Source organism: Eurytemora carolleeae, unplaced genomic scaffold (assembly GCF_000591075.1).
Source record: "Eurytemora carolleeae unplaced genomic scaffold, Eaff_2.0 scaffold64, whole genome shotgun sequence".
Lineage (NCBI taxonomy): Eukaryota > Metazoa > Arthropoda > Copepoda > Calanoida > Temoridae > Eurytemora > Eurytemora carolleeae.
The window spans coordinates 368149-384872 of record NW_019396205.1 but is presented as its reverse complement, the minus strand read 5'-3'; the positions used below and the strand labels follow the sequence as shown (position 1 = coordinate 384872).

The following is a 16724-nucleotide window of genomic DNA, read 5'->3' as shown; positions in this document are numbered from 1 at the left end:
TATACAGTGGAATGTACACTAGACAGCATGCTGAGTATACAGTGGACTGTACATTAGACAGCATGCTGATTATTTAGTGGACTGTACACTGGACAACATGATGATTTTACAGTGGACTGTACACTGGACAGCATGCTGATTATACAGTGGAATGGACACTGGACAGCATACTGAGTATACAGTGGACTGTACAATGGGCAGCATGCTGATTATACAGTGGACTGTACATTGGACAGCATACTGAGTATATAGTGGACTGTACACTAGACAGCATGATGATTATTCAGTGGACTGTACACTGGACAGCATGCTGATTGTACAGTGGACTGTACACTGGACAGCATGCTAACTATTCAGTGTACTGGACACTGGACATCATTCTGATTATTCAGTGGACTGTAAGTGTACACTAAGTAGCATGCTGATTGCAGATCATAGAGTTGAAAAACGTCATGCTGAAGATGTAGGTGGGAAAGGGGAGGGGTTCTGAAAATGAATAGTGAGGGGGCAGTATGCTTAAGATGTATGAGGGATATGATGTGCTGTGGAATTTTGAGGAGTGAGATTAAAAAACAATGCGCACGCAATGTCATTGTATGGTGGCATTCTTCAACGTAAGGCCGAAAAGCATGATGCAGGTTGCTATAAATTTTCTGGAATATCATTCAGTACCCAGTAGGTGGGTGAGAATGGGACATGCTTTATGGAGAGACATACTGTTCAGTATATACTGTTCAGTAGGGGGGCGGCATGCTTTATGAAGGGACTATATACTGTTCAGTGGGGCCGTGCTTGCTTTATGGAGAGACTATATACTGTTCAGTAGGGGGGTGGCATGCTCTGTGGAGGGTCTATATACTGTTCATTAAGGGGGCGGCATGCTGTATGGAGGGTCTTTATGCTGTTTAATAGAGGGGCGGCATGCTCTATGGAAGGACTCTATACTTTCAGTAGGGGGGTGGCATGCTGTATGGGGGATACGTGTAGTACCCTGGATAGCTTGGTGCTATGAACTGGGGGGGTTGTACACCCTGTACTCCACGTATAGTGTACGGCTGCTGGTTAGTGTATGGCTGATGGTTAATGTACGGTTGGTTCTGCTGATTGTCCCTAGGATGTATCATCACTCTATTGGATCTTGGAAACCTTCGACCACTGTTACTAAAAATAGAGGTCTATTGAAATATTCAGTTTTATTAGTATCATAATTATCAGTACTATGAATATACAGTCATCGCCGTATGTATCACTATAATGAAGACGACTTTCGATTTAAATGTTTGTTTTCTACCAAGCTTCAATCAGCATGGATACACGTAAACATGGAAACAAAGATAAGGTGTAGATTAACAGCGTCGCTTTGTTTACTTGAAAACTTGTAATTCGAAAAAAATCTTGTTAGAAATCAAAACTTAAAAAGAAACGTCGTATTCATTGTATTGATATGAAACGTCGACCACTTTTATTATCATTATTATCAATACTATACATTTACTACTTTGAGAATTTAATCATTATCTGTCTCTGTACTACTCCTACCTCTCTGTATCTGTATCTAGGATTACTACTCCTACCTCTCTGTCTCTGTATCTAGGATTGCTACTCCTACCTCTCTGTCTCTGTATCTAGGATTGCAAGAAGACGATACAGACTCTTGACTGCAATCCAGCAGTAGATATACCACAGAGGGAGAAATCCAGCAACTACTAACCCGGAGATACGTTCTAGAACAGACAAAATATATTCATAATAAAGGTAGGAATGGGTATCCACTTTTCAATCAATAAAATTAGTGCATCAAGTATAATTTAAAGTGCTTTCTGTAAATGTCTTCATTTAAGACAGGACATTAAAAATAAACAGAAAAAGTTTCCGAAAAATAGTTTTCTGATCAATATTGGTGACAAAATCGATCTAGAAAAAAATGTGATAAGCACCAAAAAATAAAGCGTTTTGACATAAAAAATTTTTTTTGTTTGTTTGCATATAATGCTTACTTATATCCGTCTCATCCTTGGGTGCTTTAGATTCCAGTTTATCCAGGAATATGTCCAGAGAATTCTCGCTTGGCAGAAAACCGTCAATATGGTTCCTGCAATTATCAGATAAAAAGATTTTATCACATAATTTTTTGTGCCATAAATTACTCTCACAACCGGCATCATTTAGATTATGGAGATAAATAAATTATCTTTTTTTCCAACCGCGACTTGGCCGAAAATAGCTGAGATTTATTTATTTTTTTCCGGTTACAAAAAGGACAAAATAAAACGTAAAATTGCCGCTTCAGTGATGTAGTGGAATTTTGAGTCTTTGCCGCAAACACTGATTTTCTACCTTTATCTTTGCAGCCCAATGTCGTAGACCTTGAATATTTTAAACTATTCTGTTCGTTCAAAAACTCTAAGGTTACCACCTTAAAAATGCAAAGATATAGGGATTCGAATTTAGTTTGTAGTTGGTGTACGGCGGGGCTGAACAAACTCAGTTGAGCGTGATCTTTAAGGTCGGTTCATCTCAGATTCAAATGTACATAAGTTGAGCGTAATCTTAAAGGTCGGTTCAGCTCAGATTCAAATTTACATGAGTTGAGCGTTATCTTAAAGGTCGGTTCAGCTCAGATTCAAATGTACATGAGTTGAGCCGGAGCGTGATCTTAAATACAGAATAACTTAGAACAGTCTTATAAATTATTATTATTTTGATATTCCAGATATTCCAGAATATTTCAAAATATTCCAGATATTCCAGAACTAGAATGTAATAATGTTTCTACCTTGTCGTATTGAAGTTTTCCTCCAAAAAGTTTGATTTCCTAAAATATGTGATCTTTTAAAGGTTAAATTTAAGATTTTGTTTAATTGATCATTTTGTAATCTTTTAATTTTGTAATCTTTTAATTTTGCAATCTTGTAATTTTATAATCATGTAATCATGTTATATTTTAATCATGTAATAATGTAATCTTGTTATTTTGTAATCTTCTAATTTTGTAATATTGTAATTGTGTAATTTTGTAATTTTGTAATTTTGCAAAATTGTAATTTTGTAATTTTGTAATTTTGTAATTATGTAATTATGTAATTTTGTAATTTTGTAATTTTGTAATTTTGTAATTTTGTAATTTTGTAATTTTGTAATTTTGTAATTTTGTAATTTTGCAAACATGTAATCTTGTAATCTTGTAATTTTGTAATCTTGTAATCATGTAATCATGTAATCATGTTATATTTTAATCATGTAATCTTGTAATCTTGTTATTTTATAATCTTCTTATATTGTAATCTTGTAATCTTTTAATCTTGTAATATTGTAATATTGTAATACTGTAATATTGTAATATTGTAATACTGTAATATTGTAATATTGTAATACTGTAATATTGTAATATTGTAATCTTGTAATCTGTAAATCATGTATTCTGTAAATCATGTATTCTTGTATTCTCGTAATCAAGGATTACATTCTTGCTTGTAATCATGTACCTGAACTCGGTTGCAGCTAGGATGGACCCTATGATGATGAGGGGTCCTATGACGAGGGTGAGGAGGGTGTGTATGATGTAGATGATCATCCAGGGTAGCAGGAGAACCTAGACAACGACGACATTATCAGGTAATTTCTTAGAATTACTTGTTTAAAGAAATTGAGTTTTTGCTACAAAATCAAATTGTTTAAGCCCTATATCTTTGCAGCCCGATGTCTTAGACCTTTGACATTTCAAACTATGAATTGTGTTAAATCAAATAGTTAAAGTTTGAAATTTCAAAGGATTAGAAAATTTAATTAAATGTATCAAGAACTCATTGCTCTTAATACATTGATTTAAATGTTTTCTTTCCACAAAATTATTTCAATAAACGGGATTGACCAGTTATTATCCTAATTACGTTTATAATAAAACTTTAGAATAATTGGTTTTTAGTTTTTTTTACGTTTTTTTAATAAATATTAAATTGGATTTTATATTAATCGCATACATACAGAAAATCCTAATTTATAACGTTATGTCGTTTTTGTCGAATTTTTCAGAGTTTTTAGAATTTAGGATCAAAACTATTTTTGCTTCTCAATTCTAAATATTTTCATTGTAGAAACATTAAATAAAACCAATCAACTTCAAACTCAATCCCATATTTGATCATTGTCAACAATCGCTTTAAAGGGAGTGTTCGCTTTAAATGGAATTGGCTGGCAATCCAGTATTTAATCAAGAATTGTAAAAAAAAGTCTCTCAGTGGCCTAACTGCACTGCATGTCAACACTGTATTATTACTTTAAAAGAAAAATAAAGTTAGAATAGAAATAAACGTTCCGTACTTTTTTCTAAGTTTCTCAAATCTCATTTAAAGACCAACCTTATTTTTTGTTTTAGCTCCGATCCCTAGGCTGATATCTGCCGCCATCAAGATGATTAACCAACCCTTGTATCCGTTCTCATCCACCAGGGTTATCACCAACCAGGGCAGGACCAACAGGGTGATATTCACCACAAGGTTTAGTAAAGATAATATAAACACTCCTAATAATATCGTTAATTATTATTTACATTAAAGATGGTATTATCACTCCTAACAACATAATTATTGAAATTAAAGACAATATTAACACTCCTAATAATATCATTAATTATTATGATATTAACACTCCAAATAATATGATTATTGCTATCAAAGATAATACTAACACTCCTAATAATATCATTAATTATTATTTACATTAAAGATGGTATTATCACTCCTAACAACATAATTATTGAAATTAAAGGTAATATAAACACTCCTAATAATATCATTAATTATTATTCACATTAACGATGATATTAACACTCCAAATAATTTGATATTAAAGATAATTTTACCACTCCTTCAATATAGTTATTGATTCAATGATAATATTAAACTAAACCTGACTGAATGATAAAGCTAAACCTGACGGGAAGATATAACTAAACCTAACGTAATGTTAAAACTAAATCTGACGGAATTATAAAACTAAATCTGACGGAATGATATAGGTGAACCTGACGGAGTAAAAAAACTAAACCTGACGGAGTAATAAAACTAAACCTGACAGAATGATAAAACTAAACCTGACGGAATTATAAAACTAAACCTGACGGAGTGATAAAACTAAACCTGACGGAATTAAAAAACTAAATCTGACGGAGTAATAAAACTGAACCTCACAGAATGATAAGATTAATAAACTTGACGGAAAGTTAAAAATAAACCTGATGAAATGATAAAACTAAACCTGACTGAATGATAAAACTTAACCTGGAGAAAAAATACAAATATAACCGGACGGAATGATAAAACTAAACCTGACAGAGTGATAACACTAAACCTGACGGAACGATAAAACTAAACTTGGCGGAAGTATTGGACTAAACCTGACGGAAGGGAACGGCAGCCGAAGCAGCATGACCGGATGTAGCAGCAACACATTCTGTTTCCTGTTTTCTTTCTACCCTCCGTCCAAAGTGAAAAGAAACATTTTTCTTAAATATTCTATTTAGTTTTAGTGTCCGATACAACTGGGAAATGTCATTGATCGGTTTGTCTTATAATTGAGTAAGTCATGTAAAGCACTTGGATTAAAGTTAAAAGCACTCCAGAAAATATTTAAGTCTGATTCACAACAGTATTTATTTGGGTAACAAGTAGGAAAATATCGAAGGTTTTCTCTCTATTTAAAAAAGTTTACATACCTATATAAAATTTACAAGTAACTTTTCTTTAAAAAACGCAACTGAAAACAGACCAAAGTTTAAACGGCATTCTACTTAGGAACTGTAGAGGTTCATTTCAAACTACGTCTACAGACTCTTTCGGTCATTTCCATAAAATAATTCAACCTCCGTCCCCCCTTCCAATAATAAATCTGATAAATAAGTTTTAGTTCCGTTGTCCACTGCGTACTAACCGGGCTAATTACGCTCAGTAATAATAAAGTAGGTTGGTTTCCAGCGCTACAACTACACACAGAGAAAGACCTACAACCAAACTTCCTGCCAAAACTACAAATTTAAATCCACTTTTATACAATCCGGTAAATTAAATAAAATTGATTTTTATATTTCAAAGCAAAGAATATTTTTCAATCTTGTATATTTTTTTTAGGTTTGTTAATTTTTAAGCTTAATATTATCTTTCTCCGCCAAAATAAATATTCTTTCTTAAAAAAGGAACAATTTCAACCAGTTTTTGTTTTTACATTTTACTGAAGTCTGTATTAAAATGGACAATTTAAATATGTAATGGCAAAAAAAATTGTTTATCATGAGGATTGCTATTTCTTCCGTTTGTTTCGAAACAAGTTGTTTCAAAAATTCTGTCCCCAAAAAATGAAGAAAAAAATTTTAAACTAATTTTAAAAAATAAAGAAATGTTTTGATGTTTTTAAGTTTCTATTCACTTCCATTGTTTCATTTAATGGAACTGAAATCTTCTAATTCCTATATCTGAGTAACCTGAAAATGTAAACCTTTAAATTTCAAACTAGATTATTTAATCTAACAGAATTCATAATTTAAAATATCTTAGATCTCCAAAATCTGGTAAAAAAAAGATATAGGGATTAAAAATCAGAGTTTTTTCCAAAAACTCAAATCCTTTGTTATTTTTTATTCATGGGATGTTTTGCTCTTTTCATTTTTAACATTTTTAATTTTTACATAAAAGTATTTCATGTTTTTTTTTCATCCTTAAATGTTTCTCTTCTTGTAACTAGCTTTTTTGTTTTCTGTTTTTCTATTTCTTTAATATTTTTTCTAACTTTTTTTACTTTAAACCTTTTCTTTTATCTAAAATTCAGTTTTTGAATGCAACTTTTAACATTTATTATAATATTTGATGCAATGGTACATTTACATAAATCTTTAAATAATAACAATAATTTAAGGTTTAAATAATATACATTATCAATACATTAAACTTGTGTTCAACAGCAATTTATATTTTCCAACAATACTGTGTTTAGAAGATGAGGTTTCAGTTCTGTGAAATTAAGTTAATATCTGGATTATTGCAGATACAAAGTTTGATTGTAGAGGTGAAAGCTGAATTATTAATATAGTTGAATGGTGTTTTGAAAGCCTTTAATATCAGATCAGATAAAAATCTAAGAAAAACTACATTTTTCACATGGAGGGAGGTCGTTGAAAAGAGAATACGTGGGGGACGCATAAAAACAGGTAACAGGGGGACACACAAAACAGGTTACAGGTTGCAAAAAAAACTATTGGTGTTGCATGAGATTTGAGTCATTCCAGGGTTCATTGGATTTCGTTGCAGTACAGTTCAGGTCCCAAAAGAGTTGTCTGATTCCTATTATACGAGTCCAGGGGAGAGAGAGTCCTTTGTCATTTTATCAAAAAGCTTGGTACGAGACAGACCTTTGGTCTTTGATATTTCTTTGATATTTTGACGAAGGATTGTTCTCAGATAAAAGTAATGAGTAGCTTGAGATAAACCCTTATCGATTATTTCATAGTTCGGACGCCAACTTAGGTACGTTGATAAGTCATCTTTAAAAAATTAGCGCCTTAATGCGTAGAACTCCGGAGCGAAAATTCAAGATGAAGAAAAAAGATATTTTTTACTATAAGTTTTAGTACATTTATATGAATAAGTTATAAATTTCAGTTTTGATCTGTGTATGCAACTATTCCAGAGTGGGAAAAATAATAATTAGTCTGAGAATAAGCCTAGGATTCAAACGCGTTACTCCAAGATGGATTACAGGTTAGGGTTCAATTTTAAAGTTTAGGATTCGTTTTATCGGTACGATTCAACAATTGGGGGGAACACTATAAAGTAAAAAAGACTTCTTGGGGACTCATCAAATCTGGTTACTGGAGACGCTTGACAATTAGTTACGGGGGAACATCTGGTTACAGGGGGAAAAATAATAAAACAAGTAACAGGAGGAAAAATGAAAACAGGTTGCAAGGGAACGCATGAAATCTGGTTACAGGGGGACGCATGAAAACTGGTTACGGGGGAACGTATGAAATCTGGTTACAGGGGGACTCAAAAATACAGCTTGGACGGGGATGCATGAAAACAGCTTACAGGAGGCTAACACAAAACAGGTTACTGACAGGGGAACTAATTCTGAAAAAGGGTTTGAAGGGGGAGGGGGATACATTTAACCATTTTCCTTTCTCATTAATTTGTAAATTTGAAAAAAAGCATTCCGTTTTTTTAACTACAGCACTGTAGTGCAGCATGCTAACCGTCTAGAGAGGTAAGGGAGAACTTCATTGACTGGACCATAAGGAACATACTTATATACACTGTATCCGGCCTGACCTAGAAATATAAGTTTTTTTATTTTGAAAAAATGATTTTAAACTTTTTAAACTAAGGGTTAAAAAAAATCAATACGTATTTAAATAAATCAAATCGATTTTTGAAAAATAATTTACTTTTCCTTTTATGCGGTATAATTCTACAGGACAAGGAATTGATTGTTACTCTCAAACTATAATTTTCTAATCCTTATACCTTTGCAACTTGATGGATTAAAAAATAAAGGGATTAAAAAATAAAGTTAGCGGCGACTAACCAGTTCCTGAGAAGCAAGTATGAATATATTATTATTATGATAATGTTACCTAGAGGAAATGATATCTGATCACACATCCCAAGGAGCTGAGCAAAACAAAGAACACGTTCTTGAGGATCCAGGTTCAACTCCGCCATCCTAGGGAGATAATAATATCAAAATAGAAGATTAAATATCAGATAATATCAAAATAGAAGATTAAATATCAGATAATATCAAAATAGAAGATTAAATGGTATGGTATGGGAATTGATAAACAGAACTTTATAAGTTTGCTATCTTGGTTCTCAGACATTTTATGCATTCATGATAAATATGTTATGTAGTGATTAAAAATCAATGTTTTCTATTTGTGCATAATTTTGCATATTTTTTCTCTTTTCTTTTGGAAATCTGTATTTTCAAAAAAAATTTATTTAAACAAATTTAAACTACACCATTTATATCTTTGTGTGTGAATAAATCTTTATAATAATAAGAAATATCAAATAATATCAAAATAGAAGATTAAATATCAAATAATATCAAAATAGAAGATTAAATATCAAATAATATCAAAATAGAAGATTAAATATCAAATAATATCAAAATAGAAAATTAAATATCAGATACTTATGAAATCATTGTTTAAAATGGGTCTGTTTACACTGCTCAATGGCTGTGTCTAATGTTCATTAAACTATTTTAAACCAGATCTAGAGTTTAAACATTTTCTTTAAAGAGGAGTATTTTTTAATCAATTAGCTTTGTAGTTATTAATTGTAGAAGCTTGCAATTGTGGGGAAACATTCGTATTAAAGGGATTGTTCATGAAAACACGTAAAATAATTTTATTTCAGTTTTTGCTTGAACTTCCGCTTAAATAGGAGCATGCTTGATGCACAACGATACTTTTAACTTTTTTTCAATAATGTGGAAGATGTCGTCGTTTTAATAGCTTGAAAAGTGTTCAGTACTGATAATTTCCTCCCATTATATCCGCAGAAGAAATGCGCAAGTCACTTTGTAGAGAATTCCCAATCGAAAATAATAAATGTTTAAAGAGTTAGTCATGGATTCATTCTTGATGAGACAAAGCTTTAAGAGCACAGTTGTGAATATGACATGTCAAATGAGATGAACAACTTGAAATTACGATACAGTCCCTTTAAAGGTATCCTCACATGCCGACGAGAACCTACAGTTTGAGATTAACAATTAACAATTTTATATATAAAGATATTTAATTAAATGTTTACAATTCTTTCAAGGCAGAAAACAGGTTAGAAATGTTTTAACCTGCGAACTCCGTATTTAACAGTTTCCTCGTTATGACTGGCAACCATTATACCAATCTTCTGAGGATCCTCTCCAGACAGTTTAAGAGCATGGATCCGGGTCAAGCATTCATCTAGGACTTTATGGTACATCTCAGAGGTTGCCTTGAATACAAACACTTTAATAGAAGCTCTACATTCTACAATATAGACATAAGGACCTTGTGGTACATCTCAGAGGTTGCCTTTAATACAAACACTTTAATAAAAAGCTCTACATTCTACAATATAGACATAAGGACCTTATGGTACATCTCAGAGGTTGCCTTGAATACAAACACTTTAATAGAAGCTCTACAATCTACAATATAGACATAAGGACCTTGTGGTACATCTCAGAGGTTGCCTTGAATACAAACACTTTAATAGAACTCTACAATCTACAAAATAGACAGGACCTTGTAGTATATCTCAGAGGTTGCCTTCAATACAAACCCTTTAATAGAAGCTCTACAATCTACAATATACACATAAGGACCTTGTGGTACATCTCAGAGGTTGCCTTCAATACAAACACTTTAACAGAAGCTCTACATTCTACAATATAGACATAAGGACCTTGTGGTACATCTCAGAGGTTGCTTTAATACAAACACTTTAATAGAAGCTCTACATTCTACAATATACACAAAAGGAAGAAGTTTCTTTCTGCAGAATGGCTGATATAAGTTTGCAACCTCACAAGAAGGCAAACTTGTAAATTCTTCTTAACAATATATTCCAGAAAAATATTTGTATTTCAAAACAAGCCAAACTGATTACGTTTGTGTAAGATTACTCTCAACCCAACTATTATGCTTATGTTTTACCATTTTAGAGAAATTTGTTATAAAATATGTATACTGTGCAATTAATATTTCTTTTATGTAACATAAAACTAAAAAGTTTAAAAGGTAAAAAAAATCAAAGTTTTGCAAAACAAAGAAAAAATAAAGAAATTAGGTTTTTGCCAACAACTCAAATTTTGTAATCCTCATATCTTTGCAATCTGATAGTGCAAAACTTTGATATCCATTGGATCTACGATTGAACTATCAAAGGTCTACGACATCGGATATCAAAGATATAGAGAATGAAAAATTAGAGTTTGTGGCAAAAACTGAATTTCTTTTACAAAAATGTTTACCTCATAGGTTGGATTGATTGGATCCTTGTATCCTAGTAGTTCAGCTCTAGCTCTCTCCTGCTCCATATACGCTCCACGAACTAGTTTAGCTCCAAAATAAAAGTTCTGCCTTTTTGCCTAAAAAAAACAACAACTATTAAAGATATGTACTAGTGAACAACCAATGAAATGTACCCAGCAACAAAGGAAAGTCTTATTTTCTAATCCTTATATCTACTCAACCGAATGTCGTAGACCTCAGATATTTCAAACTATAAATTCTGTAAGATCAAGAAGTCTAAGTTTGAAATATCAAAGAAATACGCTATTAGGTTGCAATGAAAATTTGAGTTTGTGGCAATGACGAATTTCTTTTAGAATGTTTAAAGGAATAAGGAATCAGCAAAGAATTGTATTAATTGTATAAAATATCAAATGGCGTGAAATCTAAAAACGTGGAATGTATCAAATATACCGATTGTTTGTACGTGCTCATAAAAAGAATTAGACCTCTAACTTTAATGGTTAGGGTGTAAGTGAGGATTTTGTTAAAGTTCAAAAAGTATGTCGAAAAAAAATTTCAAAAATAGTTTTTTTAAATTTAGAATTTACTTATGACACATGTTATAATATCCATTTTTTAAGGCCTTTTCGAATATAAAAGTCTTAGCCCTTTAGCTAAATTAATTTAAAAGTTATAGACCATTTGTGGTTTTTTTAAACACAATGTAAGCCATTTTCAAGTTATTCAGTATAAACCACAGGGGGGTTGGAACCCCCCCCCCCCCATCGTGATAGGGTTGATGCACGAAAAGATGGTTTAATAGATGTATTAATGAATAAATGTAAAAATCTAAAGGTGAATAAATAGATAATAATGTATCTAACCTGTTCCAAATCCAGTATTATTGTTTTGTGAGCTTTCTTGAGATAACATTGGTATGTATTGAATACAATTGCTTTCTCTGTATTATACGTTCTCATCATCTCTATAGCAAGCCTTAAAGGTACTTTTCTTAGTTTCAAACATGGAATTCTTAAAAATATTAATAGAAGACACAAAAACTGTATTTAGGAACACTGCTCTACCAATAAAAAATATTTTGATGAAATAAAAAGATTGAAATGTTTCCAAGTGTCTCAATAAAATCCATTATTTAAAAGTTTTCACTAAATCAGAGCAAATTATCCAGAAAAAGCGATTTACATGAAAACGTATTTTAAGTAAATAATTCTTCATTTAATCAATTAAAACGAAACCAGGTTAAAAATATTTTTTTTTGATAATTGAACTAATATCCTTCTCAAATATCCCTTCCTTCCCTTATCAAAGGAATATATTTTACAAGAGATTTTTATTTGTTTTGTCAACTTGTGTTAACTTTATTCTCAAGACTGGTTTCTAGATCACGTCAAAATAGAGTAAAGAAACTGAGTTTTTTGCCACAAAATTTTAATTTTCATTTCCTATATCTTTGCAGCCTGAAGGTGTAAAAAGGTATTTCGAAATTCACAATTTGAAATAGCTAAGACATACGACATTGGGTTGCAAAGATAAAGGGTGAAGAAAATCTGAGTTTGTGGGAAGACTCAGATTAAAAAGTTTCTAATGTTTCTTATATTCAACCAGATAATCTGAGAGAGCTACATGATCACAAAGACGAACCAATATTGTTTGTTTTTATTTTTGTATTTGAGTGAATTGAATACAACAATATTAACCTATGGATTGCTGGTTGGAAATAACTCTGCTCTGCATCTATCATCACTCGTACATTTTGTTTACTGGCGTACTGAAATATTATTGATAAAATAAATTATGGAATTAACCTAACCTATCCATAGAAATACAGATATACAAGATATACAACACCTTCTTAACATTTAAAAATATGATTTTAGATCGTCATTTACAAATAAAGTTCTCTTTTGGGAAGGATTAAAACTGTAAAAAAAATTGTTATCTTAAGCAAAAACTTTACCAAGTGATTTCACTCCGTCCCAATTGTAATCATTTCGGGGGGAGGGGGGGTGGTACGATTTTCTAGTTTAGGAGGACCATGCGTTATGGCTAGGACAATTTTCGAGGATTTCAGATAAGTATTTTACATGAACAGCAATGGTTGACACAAACTTAACTGGACTTTCTGGATGTTTCTAAATATTACGAACCTGGAATATTGTGTGTAGTCTGTTCACCATATTCCTGAACTGTTTCTCTTCATTCTTGGTTAGAGCTCCGTCATCGTCTCCTGTGATTAAAGGTTCCATGATACCAGTCTCAAGGTTGGGAACCTAAATACAATAACTACGATTAGTCTCCTGTATTAAGAGGTTCCATTATAATACCAGTCTCAAGAGATTAAGAATATGAAAAAGTATACCTGGAGATTAAGAATATGGGAAAGTATACTTGGAGATTAAGAATATGGGAGAGTATACTTGGAAATTAAGAATATGGGAAAGTATACCTAGATATTAAGAATATTGGAAAGTATACCTAGAGATTAAGAATATGGGAAAGTATACCTAGAGATTAAGAATATGGGAAAGTATACCTAGATATTAAGAATATGGGAAAGTATACTTGGAGATTAAGAATATGGGAAAGTATACCTAGATATTAAGAATATTGGAAAGTATACCTGGAGATTAAGATTATGGGAAAGTATACCTAGATACTAAGAATATGGGTAAGTATACCTAGAGATTAAGAATATAGGAAAGTATACCTAGAGATTAAGAATATGGGAAAGTATACCTAGAGATTAAGAATACGGTAAAGTATACCCGGAGATTTAGAATATGGGAAAGTATACCTAGATACTAAGAATATGGGAAAGTAAACCTGGAGATTTTGATTATGGGAAAGTTTACCCGGAGATTAAGAATATGGGAATGTATACCTGAAGATTAGGAATATGTTATTATTATCATTATTGTTATTATAATCATTATCATTATTATTATTTCTAATATTATTATTAACCTGAGTATAATATCTCCTGGTTCTCTCAATACACTCAGAAAGACGAATCTAAAAATCAAAATGCAGAATGAATCTGTGTTTGATGAAATCTGCAGAATGAATCCGTGTCCGCGGAAATCTTGCCAATCTTACATTGAAATGTTTCCAAGTGTCTCAATAAAATCCATTCGCACCATGCGCCGCGGTAAAGATTGAAGGAAAGATGCCTGCACTGATTTAAGGAAACTATAGTTTCAAGAAGTGATCAGGTCGAGGTAAATCATTCATTTTAATTGCTGATCGCTTGAAAAATGATTGCTAGAAACATAATTGCTAGAAACATGATTGCTAGAAACATAATTGCTAGAAACATGATTGCTAGAAACATAATTGCTAGAAACATGATTGCTAGAAACATGATTACTAGAAACATGATTACTATAAATATGATTGCTAGAAACATGAATGCTGGAAACATGAATGCTAGAAACATGAATGTTAGAAACATGATAGCTAAAGACAAGATTGCCACAATTAAACAAACTGCTAGAAACATAATTTCTAGAAACGCAGGTGCTTCGAGCAAGTATAACTGTAGCAGCTCAACATCGTCTTATTTAAAAAATCCCACCTCTCTAGTTTAAAACAATATTGTTCTGAAAAGATTGTTTGATGACTAAACCTACCAGGATCTCTGGTCTCCCTAGAGCTGTCAGCTTAATAGCAGAGAATCCTGTTCCACCAGTTGATCCTTTAACTGCATCTATACAATCTATAAAGGTTGCCATATTCCGGTCACAGTTAGCCTCACCCTAGTTAACATAATATAAGATTTTAACATAGGAAAATATTAAAAAAGAAAGCATAAGATAAGATGATTTTATACAAGATCAGATAATAATTGATAAGAATGAATAAGATAGAAAAGAATGAGTTTAGATGAGATTATTTATAATAATATAAAATATGAGTTAGAATAAAAGATATGATATTATAAGATAAGGAAGAGTAAGATAAGATAAGGAATGATCCTTAGAAAAGATAAGATAAAAAAGTAGGATAAGATCAGACCAGATATAGGAAAAGATCAAATAAAATAAAATAAGATAAGATAATATCAGATAAGATAAGACTGTTACCTGGTAGAAATACACTCTGGCTGAGTTTAGTTTATGTTTGCGGTCAACTTCTTTATGTTCTGATTCATCTACAGGAGTATATTGAGCTAATTGCTTGGACCCATCAACTATCTCTGTAGCCTAGAATACATTCATTGTTAACAAAACTAGAAAAATACTTGGGGCTGTAAACATAATTTCAAGTTACACTCCATGCAAGGGTGGGAATGTCCGATTTACAACGTTACCCCTGAAACCAAAGATAATAGAATATATATTAGAGTGGAATTTACTAGAAAAAAGTGTAAAACGGCCATTTTGTTGTACTGTTTCCATACTGCAGGTATATAACCTTTTGGGCCCTGGAGTATCATTTTATAGGAAAGTTTGAAAGTTTTCTTGAAACTTATTTGATTTTCTCTAAATAAATTTTTTGATAATCTGTCATGCACACGTGGAAAGAAGTCAATCTAATAATTTTTTTCATTAAAAAAATATTCCTATAGTTGTAGCCTGCAGGTAATCAAAGAGGGAAACCCAATATTTTAGAAATATTCGAGATATTAAAATATGGTCCAACTTTTTTTACACCAAAATTGAGGACGGTCATAAACTTAATATTTTAAAATTATTGTTAAAAGAAAACCAAATTATGAAATAGGCTGGTTTCATAATTGACCAATGATCATTTCACATAGACTCTATGCCTTTCACTTTACGAACGATGATTTTCCGTTATAACTATAAATCAAATGATGTTTTTTATTGACCTAATTCATTTTATAAAGTTTATTTTAAAGCATTAAAAAATTCGAAATTGAAATGGATAGTCTGTATTGTATACTGTATTATTGTACTCTACTGCATATAATTTGTGAACATTTACATGATTTGTACACTTTGAACTCCCTGAAAAAATTCATACCGAGGGATTGTTTAAATTCCAGTCTAATATATATTCTTTGACTGATAAACGTGGGCCTAGAACTGGAAAAACTGGAGTGTACGCTGGTGTATATTGTGAGCCCAACGCATCTGACGTTACTTATAATCCTCGAACATCCCGAATAAAGCAGTTTTTAAAAATTCTAATGTAAATATCTAATTTCTGCAACTTGAAGAATCTAAATATTAATATTTCTAAAATGTAAAACAACTTGAACACAAAGTTATCAACAATTACAAGGGTACTGCTGTAGAGAAATATCATCCTAGGGTTAATGGACACTGTTGTGAATCGAACACGCCACTCTAAAAATGGAGGGTTACTGGAAATTAGATTGATTTCTATATTTTCTGCCAAAGTAAAAATTTTGCTAAATATAGGAATGTTTAATATGAAGCAAGTGAATAATGGGTTTTAATATCCGTGGATCCACCGATAAAAACCCTAAACGGTTAAAAATAAAAAACAAAAAAATAAGATACCTATTCCTAATCCTACCCACCAAACCTCTCCTACTCTTAAGATCTAAAGCAAACCTTTTTCCTAGGAGTAACTTGTTCCTCCTTCTCATTAGCCAGGTCCTCCTCAACACTGTAGTCCAGGATGGATTTCACTCCGAAGGATTGCATCCTGGAGATGAGCGGTTTAATCTTCTCTTGATCCTCTCCTGCTACAAAGTGTCCGTAGAAAGTCTGAT

General features: G+C 31.7%; 2 protein-coding genes across 3 annotated transcripts; both read right to left on the bottom strand.

Annotated features, from left to right (window-relative positions):
- Positions 1-727: 727 nt before the first annotated feature.
- On the bottom strand, positions 728-5524 carry LOC111698103 (uncharacterized). 2 transcript variants are annotated; one of them, XM_023468347.1, is made up of 7 exons: positions 5396-5523; positions 4359-4522; positions 3486-3592; positions 2777-2815; positions 1998-2092; positions 1610-1724; positions 728-1161 (listed from the first exon to the last, which is right to left on the bottom strand). In XM_023468347.1, exons 1-7 carry the CDS (start codon positions 5448-5450, stop codon positions 948-950), a joined length of 789 nt encoding a protein of 262 aa, XP_023324115.1. In that variant the 5' UTR covers positions 5451-5523; the 3' UTR covers positions 728-947. The 2 variants fall into 2 exon arrangements, with proteins under 2 accessions (XP_023324115.1, XP_023324117.1); XM_023468349.1 differs by having other exon boundaries at positions 1078-1161; positions 1575-1724; positions 5396-5524.
- Positions 5525-8165: 2641 nt separating this feature from the next.
- On the bottom strand, positions 8166-16724 carry LOC111698110 (proline dehydrogenase 1, mitochondrial). Its single transcript, XM_023468359.1, has 11 exons — positions 16564-16724; positions 15103-15222; positions 14650-14775; positions 13979-14032; positions 13168-13290; positions 12718-12788; positions 11884-11995; positions 11017-11133; positions 9853-9995; positions 8624-8712; positions 8166-8318 (listed from the first exon to the last, which is right to left on the bottom strand). Exons 1-11 carry the CDS (start codon positions 16654-16656, stop codon positions 8215-8217), a joined length of 1152 nt encoding a protein of 383 aa, XP_023324127.1. The 5' UTR covers positions 16657-16724; the 3' UTR covers positions 8166-8214.

Bases quoted from the DNA above. Each gene is read 5' to 3' on its own strand.
- LOC111698103 (XM_023468347.1), bottom strand. From the start codon at position 5,450: ATGTGTTGCTGCTACATCCGGTCATGCTGCTTCGGCTGCCGTTCCCTT. The intron at 2,093-2,776 runs GTAGAAACATTA...TGATAATTGCAG, and splicing joins GAAAACTTCAATACGACAAG to GAACCATATTGACGGTTTTC. The intron at 1,162-1,609 runs GTAGGAGTAGCA...CTCTATTTTTAG, and splicing joins CTAGATACAGAGACAGAGAG to TAACAGTGGTCGAAGGTTTC.
- LOC111698110 (XM_023468359.1), bottom strand. From the start codon at position 16,656: ATGCAATCCTTCGGAGTGAAATCCATCCTGGACTACAGTGTTGAGGAG. The intron at 9,996-11,016 runs GTAAACATTTTT...TTTGTATTCAAG, and splicing joins CAATCAATCCAACCTATGAG to GCAACCTCTGAGATGTACCA. The intron at 8,713-9,852 runs GTTAAAACATTT...TTATCTCCCTAG, and splicing joins GTTAAATACGGAGTTCGCAG to GATGGCGGAGTTGAACCTGG.